Source organism: Labrus bergylta, chromosome 22 (genome assembly GCF_963930695.1).
Source record: "Labrus bergylta chromosome 22, fLabBer1.1, whole genome shotgun sequence".
Lineage (NCBI taxonomy): Eukaryota > Metazoa > Chordata > Actinopteri > Labriformes > Labridae > Labrus > Labrus bergylta.
This window is the reverse complement of record NC_089216.1, coordinates 16128421-16142162: the sequence shown is the minus strand read 5'-3', so window position 1 is coordinate 16142162 and position 13742 is coordinate 16128421. Positions and strand designations below refer to the sequence as shown.

The following is a 13742-nucleotide window of genomic DNA, read 5'->3' as shown; positions in this document are numbered from 1 at the left end:
TGTTGTACACACTGAACATAATACACTGCCTCCAGGCCTGCCTAAACCCTCAGGTGCTGAATTCATCCAATGTCCAACGTGCCCCTCCATCACCTCCAGGAAACCAATCACCACTTCATCATGCACCATGCCATTGTCAGCCCACTCCTCCATCCATAATATCTGTTACCTCATTCTGTCAGCCCACATGAGCTCAGTCACTGAGGAGAAGGTTCCCAATGATACGTTAGATCTATAACACCAGCAATGTTTAAAGCAATGCAAATGTGATGCAGAGAAAATCTCATTTAGCAGGGTTGGCGTCATCTCAGGGGAGCGAGGCGGTTATGGCTAATCAGAGTACATACCAGCTCCCCAGTGTTTTATGTTATCCAGAAATAATTAACATCAGTGCAAAGTAAAACACTGACGCCCATTAGTGTCTCTGGAAAAAGTCTCTCATTTTTCAAGGAAATTATGAGGATTATCAACAATTAGCATGCTGCTGAATAATATCTGCTGCTCTTTTTCTTCTTCATTAAATGAGGTAAGCTCCGTCCTTCCTAATTGATCAGCTTCCTTCATGTCATCCAAAGATAATGGAGCAAAATTATCCCATTATCCAGCCTCGTTGGGGGAGAAGAAAAAACAAAATATATTATATAACCTGCCTAAATAATCATCATGTTGGCAATAACAATCATCTCAAACTGATGTACATTTGTACAGTTCCAGAGGTGCCAGAGCAACATAAGCATTAAGTTGGAGCCAGGTTTGTGGAAACTTCTAGCCCAGTTTTGGTCTCAACCACTTCCTGAGAAAATAATCTGTTTTTTTCAATGCTAAGACCTCCACTATGTCTACCGGCTGGTGTCAAACTGTGTCTGTCTGCTTATATGAGACAAAGAATGTGACTGTAAATCACAGCAAACTTGTTATTCACAGAAGGATTTGTTTCACTTTTCTAAAGTTGATGTCCCAGATGGGTCTCAGATACTGTATCAAGCATTTCATATTACAGCACCTAAGCCAACTACTGCGGTAAACACTGACATGATGTGTTAATTTGAACAATATTTGAGGTGTGAAGTATATTAACAAGCTATTTATCCCCCCAAACTTTAACTGCAGTTTTACTTTGGCTATTACAGACAGGAATGTATTGTGAATTACACAGCAAACATTGTGTTGACATGAACCTAAAACCTGTATTTGCCAGGGATATGAAGTTGATGCCGCTTTTATGACTTGAGTTCAATATGGCGCCAATGAAAAATCACTGGATATATTCTGGTTTCAGTTTGTAGTACAAGTAGTATAACCCCTCAAGTTTCAGCTGTTTTTTTACTGTATGCAGGAAAACAGCAACAGATGCAATCCACCATAAATCAAAAAGAGGATGAGACAGGTTACTAAAAGCTCGACTATTAACTAGTTGGACCATCGCTAGCACTCCATCACAGTAATGGAGTCATTGAGCTCTCCAGTGGTTTGACGTGTGCAGCTCTGACTGATGTTCTCTACTTTTCTGACAATGTGAGTGATATGTTTGAACATCATACAGTGTGTGTGTGTGTGTGTGTGTGTGTGTGTGTGTGTGTGTGTGTGTGTGTGTGTGTGTGTGTGTGTGTGTGTGTGTGTGTGTGTGTGTGTGTGTGTGTGTGTTTTCAGGGTCAAACATCAATAACAACCTGACTTTCCATGTCATGAGGGTCCAGTTCAGTGTTACAAAGAGACCCTTTTTTTAGAGTAATGGTTCATTTCTCATTCTTGTGCCCACCCTGCAACAACACTGGTAATCATCATTGATCAATTCAGTTAACTCTGAGATCTTCTATCACAATTTTGCAAATATGTCATGCTCATACAAACATGATTTTTGTCAGGACTGTGATATACTCCAAAATCAACAAGACCTGTCACTAAGGGTTAAAGCAACAATATTTAGGAATTTGGAAAAAGGTCCCTGAGTGCAACTGCACTGCCGTAAGACACACAGAGCGCTGTTATGCCTACCCCTCTTAGACAGCCTGCATCTGTTGACAAGCTGACAACGGCGCTGAGAGAAGCCGAGAACAATGTCGACTGACAAGATACAGTTATGCTACCGGATTAAGAGTATATGTGTAGTAAGAGTATATGTGTGTGTGTGTGTATTCAACTGTTGTCATGATATCCATGGGCTGCCAAAGTTACATAGTTCAGTAAACAGCCAATCAGGTAGCGTTGTGGATGGCAGGGATGCTATCCCCCTAGTTAATGGACTTTCAAACTACTATTTTAAGGTGATCAAGTTACATTGTGTTGCTATAAGTTTAAATCAGTAACATGATTTAGTGTGGGATTCAACTCGTTGGCTCTTTTGCCAGCCATTTAAAATCCTGCTTAAAAAGGTTTAGACAGAAAAACAGCATGAGAGAAACATGTATAAACTCAAGCACTTAAGATATCTTCAATACAATGTTACAATTGCCTTGTCAATAGCCTGAAGACTGATGTATGAAAGCCAACATCGTTCTCCACACACCGCTGCAGAGTCGTCAGCAAATCTTACATTTCCACTCCATGTCACTTCTGTTTACCAGGATGGTCATTATGACTGTTACCAGGCTGGGACTGTTTACCTCCTATCAGGTTTCACTGCAGCCACCCCCCCACCCCCCTCATTCATGGCTGGAATGCTAATGGCTCTTAGAGGAGACTAGATAATGATGAGGCCTAAATAAAGATCTAACACAGTCCTCTCCCCTGCAGGAATGGAGAACTACATTCATAATAAAAGTAATAGATGGACAACAGGAGCATATTAGCACCTGTTTGAATAACGCATCCTGTGGATGTTATGCAACACAGTAAAGAGAGCAATAGACTAACATAACCTGTGAGTTAAGGCTGAACTATTATGCTGACGCACATTTTAAAACTCACATTTAGTGTTACTAACACTGGATGCAAAAACTAAACGTGGGCACAGTTTCAGATCTCGAGGAAAACGTATGTTGAAGTAATCCCAGGATAAGTCTGCAGAGGGCGCTAAAGCAGCTTATCCTGCAAATCATGCGAAAGTTTCCCGATATGAAACCAAGAATTTTTACAAAGAAAGATAGTTTCAACCTTAATTCTCTCTGGGAGACCCCAACAACAGACTGCGTCTTGTATACAAGTGAGATTTATATTCTGGATTTTACACTACTAAAAAAATTCTAGCATGAACAAGGGCAACAGACTCTTGGATATTGGTCTGGTTTTCTTTGTTTTGCTGCATTGTTTTTGATGTTTTGTGCTTCATATTGTCAACCCCCACTTCCAACAAAAAGTGTTATTTTTCCTGTTGTGCAGCCATAAAGAGTGTGAGAGCTGTGACGGTCCTCATGTTTTGTTTCTCTTACCTGATTGCAGGTGCTGATGTCCACTCCTCCTTTCAGATATTCCAAAACCTTGTCTATGTTTCCTGCCCTCGCTGCTCGCAGGAAACTGGTGTTACTGTCCGACTGGAAGAGAAAAAGGAGAAGTACATTTTTATAATCTGTCTACAAAACGTCAAACATTCTTTCCCAAAAATCCTTTTTGGAAAAATCCAATAAACATGAACATTATTGTCAATGTATGCAGCTTTATGCAGACATGTTTGAGTTTAAAGGAGTAATTATATTCTTAAAAGGGCTTAATTTGAACACCACAATAAATCATCATCTGCAGTAATTGTGCAGTCATAATAAGAAATGTTTTTGGTTCCCTGATGCACAATAATGTGTGTGTCCAAGCTTTGTCCCCTGTCTGTTTTTGGATGCTGACTGAGCTGCATTTGGAAGCAGACCAGAGCTGTAAGGAGGCGCAATGATTCAGCATTTTTCCTCTTCACTAAAGCGAAATCCTGGCTCGCTCACAACGTGTTCAGAGCTCCCAGCGCTCTGCTCGTCCTGCAGAAAAAAAAACACTGTGATGCTTATTTTTTACTGCATTCAAGCTGCGCTACTCCATCCACAGGGAGGTCAAAGGTCTGATACACAAATACTGTAGCACCATATCATAATCGTGGTGAATCGAAAGCTGGTCGACACTTTAGCAGCTGCTCTGTTTGTTTTAAGCCGAGGGATGGTCTAATATTAGCGTCAAGGTCATAGTTTGCCTTAAATCTTCACAAGTAAGCTTTTTCAGTGTTGACAGACATTAGAGGCAACGTGCAACCTGCCTGCAGAGACCAGAGGACTGCAGAACTGATGATGTGTAACCGAGCAGTGACTCTGCGGCACTGATGTCTCCTTCAGACACGTACAAACAGTGCAGGTGTGATGTTTCTGGATGACCTGCAGTCAGCGGCTGTCTGGCTGCTGCAGAGAACTGCACTGCATCAGACTCACTGCTGCTGGAGTTTTCTGCAACTCTGTCACAAGATCAAGATCAACTCAAAGGACAGCACGTATGTTCATGTTTGGTCAAATGTAAGCCCACCATGTGTACATGAAGACTTTTTTTCTGGTTTACAGTAAACAGTTGACAACTTTTGGAAATGTTTGGACAAAATGAGCAGATTTGCATGGCAGCGCTACAATGAAAGGAGGCCCAGGGGCAGCTCAGAGACCCTTCAAAACTTATTGTTATAATTAATTTGAACATTATTTTAATAGGGAATACAATCATACTGCAACATAACAATAACTTAAGGTTTAGGTAGGACAAGGCTAGCAGTTCCCCCTTGTTTCAAGTCTTTGTGCTAAGCTAGGCTAAACTTTCTCTTTTGCATGCAGAGAAATGCATCCAACATCAGTCTTTTAAATCTCATTCTGGCTCCTTTCTAGTTGAATTTTTCTGTCACACTTTAAGGTCTGATTCCTTGAACTGGAAGAACTGAGGTCACAGCTGTAAAGGGCGATAAACACTGGCAGCATCTCTGCAAATTACAAGTTTACACGGATCACAACCGCAAATGTCACCGCTGTGCTTCATGGTAGTGACACGCATCAACTCTTAAAAAAATAACACATATCACTTTTTGTCCTGTGTTTAAGCATATGTCAGGAACTGGAAATACCCTTCACAAAGCACAAAGTGTGGGAGTGGCAATGGAGAAGGCCCTGTCCCCACAGGATTGATTGGTTAGTCCTGCAGAATGAGGGGGGGGGGGGGGGGGGGGAGGAGTCCTGGGAAACTGGTTCCTACAGCGTCATACATGTTCTTACAGCATTAGCTTTGTTTTCTAACTGTGCCGCACAAAGCACCCATTACCATCATAAAGCCCGTCTGATGATATCCTTATATTCACTCCAGAGAGTCACACATTATGCAAGACCTTGACCTCATCAACCTCCCTGCGACTGGCTGGTTGCCATGGTAACACTTTGACCATCACGATTTGCAGACAAGTGGGTCTTTTGAATGAAAAGTACACTGATCGTTAGAGAGAACGGATGAATTGTTGCAGCCGCCGTCCCACAGGAATAGTTTCATAACTCCTTGTTTTTAAGAAGCTTAGTCAGTCCGTCACTCTCTTTGATTGGACGAATGATTTCACTTTAGAAAAACAGCTTTATGAACGCACACAGTTACATGAAGGTCATGTCAGGGATGAATCCGCAATATAACATGTAAAGGAATAAGAATATAAAGAAAATAAAGGAAGCTGAGTCAAGAAAGAAGGACACAGATTTTCTGCTTCTTTCTCCACTTTTAAACATTTCTAAGATGAAGACAGGTAGTCGGAGGAAGATGTTATATTGTTTTAAACATTTGCTTTGTTTTCACTTATTTGGGTCTTAACGACAAACCTATCAAAACTTTCGTAATTGCTCCTGCACATAACCTCAGCCTCGAAACAGGCTGACCAGGCTGCATCTGTACCCCGTCATCTTTCAGGGCATTTTTTAACCAGATCAAAGTAAGTCCCCAAGAAGTGCTTTTCATTCCTATTGCAGACTCATAGTAGTATTGAGAGCGTTTTAACTACCCAACACAACTTGTGTCTAATAGGTAAGATCTTTTATAAGAGGGTAAGATGCCCAACCAAAACAGACAGTTTCATACTTTCAGGGTGCCTGACTTTATTGACAAAAACTGTCAATTTAACCTGTAGATCACGGTGATGACTAGTCGGATGATGCCATCATTGCGATTGGATTAGTATGAACATCAAGGCGCACATTAACTCATAACAAAATAGCTGTCATGGCATCAGGAGGCAAGACAATCACGTCTTCTGTGATGTAAAATCCCTATTTTTCTAAACTGCGTTGGTAGCTTTGAATAAAGAAAATGTAATCACTGACTTTAGTGTTTGTGTTCTTTGTTCAACACATTTATAATATTGGATCCACTCAATGCTATCACACAATAGCATGAACAAACAACCAGACTAGACAGACTAGGACAGGGGTAGATCAGCAACTCCCTTGTGCTGTGAGGTAAGATGATTGCTTTTGTCAATGGAGTCTGGTGGCTTTTGAAAGAGAGTGAGGGCATTTTCCAGGTCAAAATGGCCTCTCACTTTTTAACAAAAAGGTATATCGCTGAAAGGGTTAGAGTTAGGCGACCTTGTGTTCTCCTGCTTCGAGTTGGTAGGCACCGCAATTTCTTCAGTGTCGCTATGGCTCATTTCTGCTAAATTTCAATCCCGCTGCTGCCTACCCTTATTCCTGCGTTATGATTGGCTGTTCTCACCCTGTCTTTTTTCTTCTTCTCTTTAATGCTGGGTGGAAGCTAGCGTTTAAGGAGCATTTGTGCCCCTCTTGCCCCAATGTTTGGGTGGTGTAATTACATGTTTAAATTTATCAAACTTATATCCAACATTTGTTAAATTTATATTTAGAAAAATTCGACCACAATAATTATCGATATCGTCCAGGCCTAGATGTTTTCAGATTATTTTATGTGACCCTGTCAGTGGCAAATCAAATTCAGCCATCAAAGCCCATATCCATGGTTTTAAAGTCATCTTCTGTGGCAATTCTACTAATAAAATTGGACCTATAAGTCATTTAGGCCCCAAAATAATTTAGAAAAAAAACAAAACAGAATTCCTCTTTGGGTAAAATGAAAAACAAAAACTCCCAAAAAAACCTCCTACAGTATATCACTGTCTGGGTCATATCTGCTTGTATTTGGTTACGTCTCGCTTTATAACAATCTATCCCTGCTTCTGTTTGAGGTCGTGTCTAGACACGTCACTTCATGACTCAATCAAACCTGCCAAGCGTGACAACGCACAGTCCTACAGCTCCTCCACCGACACATTACATCAAACATTCATTTACGAAGTCGACATCATCATCCGAGGAGAGCGAGGGGCTTTATCAATAATGCAAACCAGTCTCCCCTAACCCCTGCACACACACACACACACACACACACACAGAGAAACACCAGTGCCCACGCTGGGAGCATCCTCCGCTCCCATTTACCACAAAGACAAGCACAACCCCTTTCTTGATGTAACCATGACAACAAGAATGTCTGTCAGTGGAACTAGCAAAGTAAGCACAGCAAGAATGAAGGTGTTATTTCCTTTTGATCTGTCTGTTAAAACAGCAGTGCACCATACCATCAGGGTTATATTCTCAGATGTCGGATTAACTTTTAAGAGACTTTTACACTTTTTAAAAAGTGAACAAACTGTGTGGACAAAAATAGACCAGACAGGAACACACAAACATAGACGGATTAATTCCCTTTCTCCAACCCAGCATTTACCATTTCTTAAGCAACAAGCCTGACAGACAATTTTAACTTTTCTCTGTAGCTTGTTTGCTAATGCACTTTTTGGCAAATTAGCCACATTTTACTACCAAGTTCTAGCTTCACACAATAACTTATATTCATCCCAAGTTTGATTATTTAACCATAAACGGTGTACAAAAAGATGGACGACATGACGGCTCTCTGAAAGTGAAGCCAAAACATTTGGAACTCCCCCTACTGATTGGCTACAGTAAAGGTCATAAGCCCCGCCTCCTCCATGTGAACAGATGGTACATAGATCAAACTCTCAAACCTGGTTTCTGTTGTTAAAGTCAGTTCTTATGTTGATTAATGTCTTAGTATTCATCACTGTGCAGTTCAGTTCTGATTAGTTGTTTAATTATATAAAAGGAAGAGTGGTGAGAGAAAACGTACGAACAATAACACAAGAGTCATTCAACTTTCCATAACCGTGAGTGTCTGCTTCAAACCAAGCGGCTACCTCCGGTGTGGAAAAATGAAGCTAATGCAGAATGACAAAATCCTTCAATTCTTTAAGTGTCCACTTGAGGCTGGCTGCAGAAGCACAGGAAGTCACATACACACCCATTCAAAATAGCCAGTTTTTACAGCAGAAATGTACATGTTTACATCCTGGTTCAAAAATCCCCGCCTCAGCTCCAGCTCTCAGCCTGTTGTTAGGTTTACTGAAAGTTAGGTTGAGAAAGTTTTTCCAGCATGGCCACCGTTATCGATAGGACTCCAGTGCCCCCTGCAGGAACAGATGGGTGATGTCACTCAGGCTTCCTCCATTAATATGTACAGTCTATTCTCCAAACGACAAAGGAAGCTTTCACACTGACTAGTGTTGTAGTCAAGACCACACTAACCGAGACCAAGACATACCCAAGACCAGAGAGCTCCGAGACCGAGACAAGACCAAGACCATAAATATAATTTAAAAATCATTATCTATTGTGCAGGAGGCGTGTCACTCAGACCGTTACACCTGGAAGGTTGCAGCCATAACCAGGGGATAAAAATCTAACTACAAATGATTTGAAGTAATTTGTTCTTTTAAATAAGGGGCGTTTTCCTTCTAATCACAACAAGGATTTGGAAAAAGAGCCTATCAATGGTGGTCTTGACCTGTCTTGATTTAAAATCCGAAGCCCGTCCAGTCTGAGACCCGGACATGACCAAGTAAAATGCTCTTGATTTTCGAGATGAGGCAGAGACCTTTAAAGAGTACTACAACACTGTAGACTAAATCTATTTTCAAAAGTGATAATGTGTCTTAAAGCACACAAATGGTTAGTCCTTGCTCCCATCACTTCTACCAAATAACTTTAAGGTAGGTCTATTTTATCGCTCAATAGTTTGTGGTGATGTATTCCAAAGGTAACCATTTCTAACAGTTTGTGAAAGACGTCTGGCCAACATGAGAGCAGGAATAAGACACTCATAGATGTGTCCTTGTTTGTCTGATTGAAGGAGCACATTCTGATCCTAGCTGTCAGGACAGAATAACACTATCTGTGTTTACTAGCAACAGCACTTCTCCCTTCGGTGCTCTGTTTGTGAGTGTGTTTCTGATACTAAAAGCTCCTTTGGGTTGCCATGCACAGATTAATCCATGAACACACCCGCAGTTTAAAGATTATGACAGCACTTCAATCAAGGCATCCAATAGCCATAAGAGCTACAAAAAACAACATGTAGAAAAATAAAACACTATAAATAGGTTTTCACCCCACAGCATTACCAGTGATATGATCAAATCCTTCAGGAGACTTTTCTTTTCCACTAAAAGTGCATTTTTTTATACGGCATTACCCATGTACTTGTAAGCTAATTTTGACACATCAGCAGCCAATTTAGACAATCAGAGAAAAACCTTGAATCTTATATCCTGTAGGAGGTCAGGTTAAGTAATAAAAACACTGATAAAGTCTGTTTTAGCTGGTTGCTAGGAGCCACGGCATGAAAAACATAGGACTTCCTACGTAGGACATCAAGATTTTTGTACCATGTTAAACAAAAAGTCAAACATTCATTGACTTATCTAAACTTTAAAAAGAACTTTGGAGGCCTGCACAAAAAAAATCAGACATTTTCACCGCTACCAAATGGTTACCAGAAAGGAAGAACATAACCTTAAAAAAGAAGCTTAAGGGTAGCTTGAAAAAGCAGCTTAAAGTGAAGTGAAGCTGCCAATAGATACCTTGAAATTGACTATGCAAGGAAACCTTCAAGAAGCAATATTTTACTCTGACACCTAGCATTTTACCCTTCCCCCTCCTCACTACAGTCAATGTGTACACAGGTTGCCATGTGGTGGACACTGAAGCGTCAGTGTTTAGCCAGCTCTGCATCAGTCTGTAAACCTTTATGCGTTCAACCTATCTCCATCTTATTAGAAACATGCAGAGGCTTTTTATATCCGGTAGAATCAGAAATATCTGAACCAATGTGCTTACCAGCTTCCATCGCTGCAACACCTGTTGGTTTGCCGTTTGCCTGGCAAACCAAGAGTCATCTGTGTGGGGGTGACTTAAAACCGCCTACCTTCTTTGATCAAAAGAACTGCAGACCATTCAGGACCTAAACTTAGGAGGACATACTGGCTGCATTGAACGTTTAAGATCAGAGACATATGGGTATCTTTAAACGAATACAAGAGGATTCTAGTACACAGACTTTCAACAGTACTTCATACAAAGGCTAAATAGCAACTGTACAGATAGTGATACCAAAGGCTTCCTTGATACAACACAAAAGGGTACATAGAAACAGTTCCTAAATGCTACCTTGAAACAGCATCTTAAGGGTTTCTTGAAGCTGACAATAACGGGACAAGTAAAACAAACAATTACTGCTACCATAAAACAGGCACTTCAAAACAGAAAAAAGCTACTTTGTGTGTCCATATGAAAAGCAAAAGGGAACTTTGTCCATCTACTAACACTTGAAAATTAGTTGAATGTTTGTAAGTTAAACAGACAGAAACGGAACATTCATTGAGATCAAGCCGACATAACTAGGACTAAAGGAAGATCCTGGTGTATACTCATCACAATCACCCTCCCTGTGTTGTCATTCCCTTTATTGATATTCTGATCGATGTCAGCTGACCTGCATACGTTTAATCCAGCCTTCAAAGAAGACTTGCAAATGGCCTCGGGCTGTTCCCAGCCAATCAGAGCTGTCCCTGTGGACCTATCAGCATACAGTACATCAGTAATGGACCAGGAGGATCATTAGTTAGCAATAAATAAAGATAGCTGGGGGTTTGATAAAACTGCTCCAGTGCAGCTGTGTGTACTGTCAGGTCTTCTAAACATAAACAGCCCATTATGTAACAAATATTAAGTCTTTTTATCTGACAGAGACACAAAGACACAATCATCTGTCCTTTGGTATGACTTAATTATAAAGCAGACATCTAAAGTATGAACTATTCTTAAAAGCTTAGTAAGGAGCAAAAGGGACATTTTGTTGGGGTTGAAAGTGGCAATGCTATTTTTTATATTACAATGGGCTGTGTCCCAGTGGTAGTCGGTCGTCTCTCAACCATAGGTCAGGAGTTTGATCCCCAGCTCCTTCAGCCACATGTCCAATGTGTCCTTGGGCAAGACACTTACTGTGAACAGGTATAAATTGATGGACACTTTACTCAGCAGCCTCTACCATCAGTGTGTGAATGTGTAGGTGTGACCTGCAGTGTAAAATTGCGTTGAGTAGTCACAAGACTAGAAGGCGCTACACAAGCTCTAGTCAATTTACCAAAACTTAAATAAAAATAGTAAGAAATGCATCTTGAATAACTCCCCTCTTAATGTGCCTTTAATTACTATAACTTAAATGAAAGATGAAAACTTTAAAGTGGCACATGACAACTGTAGATCAGTGATAGAGGGGGGGCAAGGATCAAGGGTCAAGATGCAGCAGCCTCCAGAATAGACTGAGGCTGTGTCCTAATTCATGCACCACTCAAAGTCAATATATATTTGTTTTTTTGGGATTCATTAACCCTATCTAGCAGACTCAAAGTTTTCCACAATGCATCTGAAGAAGTAGTGAACAGAGCAGGTTCTATTATGCATTGAAAGAAGAAGGAAATAATTAGACTTCTAGAGTCTGATTCTTTAAAATCATGTAGTTATCTACATAAATCTAACCATACAGTATGTGAGCAGGAAGGAGTGAATGAGTGGATGACTTCAGACCAAGCCCCTAGCTTAATCATCAAGTGGTTTGGATGCTAATTTAGAGGAGATCACAGCAGAATATCTACAACACAGACAGTAAATAGTGATTAGGAAAGTTACATTTTAAATCTGTTTCTCAGTTTGTTTGTTTTTTATCTGTGGAAGGGCAAAAAGGGCAAAAAAACTGCTGTGATGACAACAATAACAAAAACAAGCAAACATAACTGCATGCGTGACTCAAGTCCAGCTTTGTTTGCTGTGTCACAGACTTTCCTCATGTTTATCCTCACATCGTCTCTCTTTCAGAAGAAGGAGTTGAACAGAAGTTCAGCTGAATGGGGTTACTGCAGGCTGTCAGGCCACCACCAACACCTCCTCCTACAAACGGACCAATTAGGGCCGTCTGGACCCTCCTATGTCAGCCACTGACTAACATCAGTCAAATATACAACACAGCGTTTTAGGTCTTCAGGTTCAGAAGTTCAGGTGTCAAAAGACCTTATTAGCAGACGACCAGATACTTCCATTTGCTTTAGATGCTCTTTGAAATTTACTTTTATACCTGTGAATATCATTATCGCAATATTGAACAATTTAATCGCACATTACATGTTTTTTCAAATATAATGGAGGCCTAAAGGCAACGTAATTCAGGGTTTTGGAGGGAAAACGTGCAATAATCAATACATTTCCGGCTATAATATTTTATGTATATTGCACTTGCGCATTAACATTCAGCAGCAGACCTCATTTGTGATTTTTTCCCCCCTCATATTCCCTGCAGCCTCACAGCAGTGGCGGCATGCTGCGAAAGTCATTACATCTCTTTTCAAATTAGCCACCAGAGTCCACATGCTGCTGTGCACGGACACTTTAGGAACAAAAATGTCACACAGGCCTTTAAAGGAAGAGGAGAGGTACCAACACCCCGCCCTGTCCCACACACACACAGACCAAAACACTAACACACACACAGGCTCCTCAAACAGCTCAAACACCTGAATCTTTTAAGTCCAAAGAACTTTACAGATGCTGTCACTGGAAAAAGAAGAATCTATCAGCTAGTTGCAAAGGTGTCTAATATGAGAAGTTGTGCATGCAAGTTTAGCAGTGTGTCATTTGCAGGTACTGTCATTCAAATGGAGAATAAAACAAAAATAGCTGAGGATTTAAAAGCAAGAGCTGACACTTTCTTCCACTTGCCTCAAAGTTTCCGCTTAAAAGAACATCTGACTTTAAACCTTCCCATCTGCAAAATCCCCTAAAACACTCCTAAAAACAGCTCTGCACTAACATCCTGAAAGACTCTGCTGCACCTCCCTGCATGTCCGGTCTCTTACCAGCATCAGTGGAGGCTGCACAGGAAAGTGCTCCTCACAGTAGTAGTCGGGCCAAGAGTTCTGGTCCAGGTTAGACAGACTCCTGTTGGTCCTCAGGCCCTTCTCTGAGCCACACACCTTACACATGGCAGCGTTTCCCATGATGCAAGGTTTACAAGTAAATCCTATCAGAACGTAAAGGATCTCTAATCACTCTGATAATCCACTTCCTCCCCTCCCCCTAAATTCAAGGCTTCCATCCAAGGGGGGGGCGAACCCCTCAGTCCAGGCCAGTCCTCACTACTACCCCTCAGTCTCAGAGCTCCAGGACCTGTCTCACCACTTAACTAGAGTTGTGTGTCTTGTCACCAGCACAGTGCAAGCTCTGACCATTGACTGACACCCCCTCCCCACTCCCCCAACCCAAACTATTTTTACACCCACCAGCTCAGTTATGCATGCAGAGAGAGAGCAGAGAGAGGGTGGTCTGCATATGGCAGTAGGCCAAAAAAGGAGGGGGGAGGGGCAACACAGACACACTAAGTATGGCATAATAAACAGC

The 13742-nt window shown here is 41.2% G+C and overlaps 1 protein-coding gene across 1 annotated transcript in view; it reads right to left on the bottom strand.

Moving 5' to 3' along the window:
* ank2b (ankyrin 2b, neuronal) overlaps positions 1 to 13742 on the bottom strand; it is a 104384-nt gene that overhangs the window by 73079 nt on the left and 17563 nt on the right. The window contains 1 exon segment of the mRNA XM_065950105.1: positions 3369 to 3470. Coding sequence (XP_065806177.1) covers positions 3369 to 3470 — 102 coding nt within the window.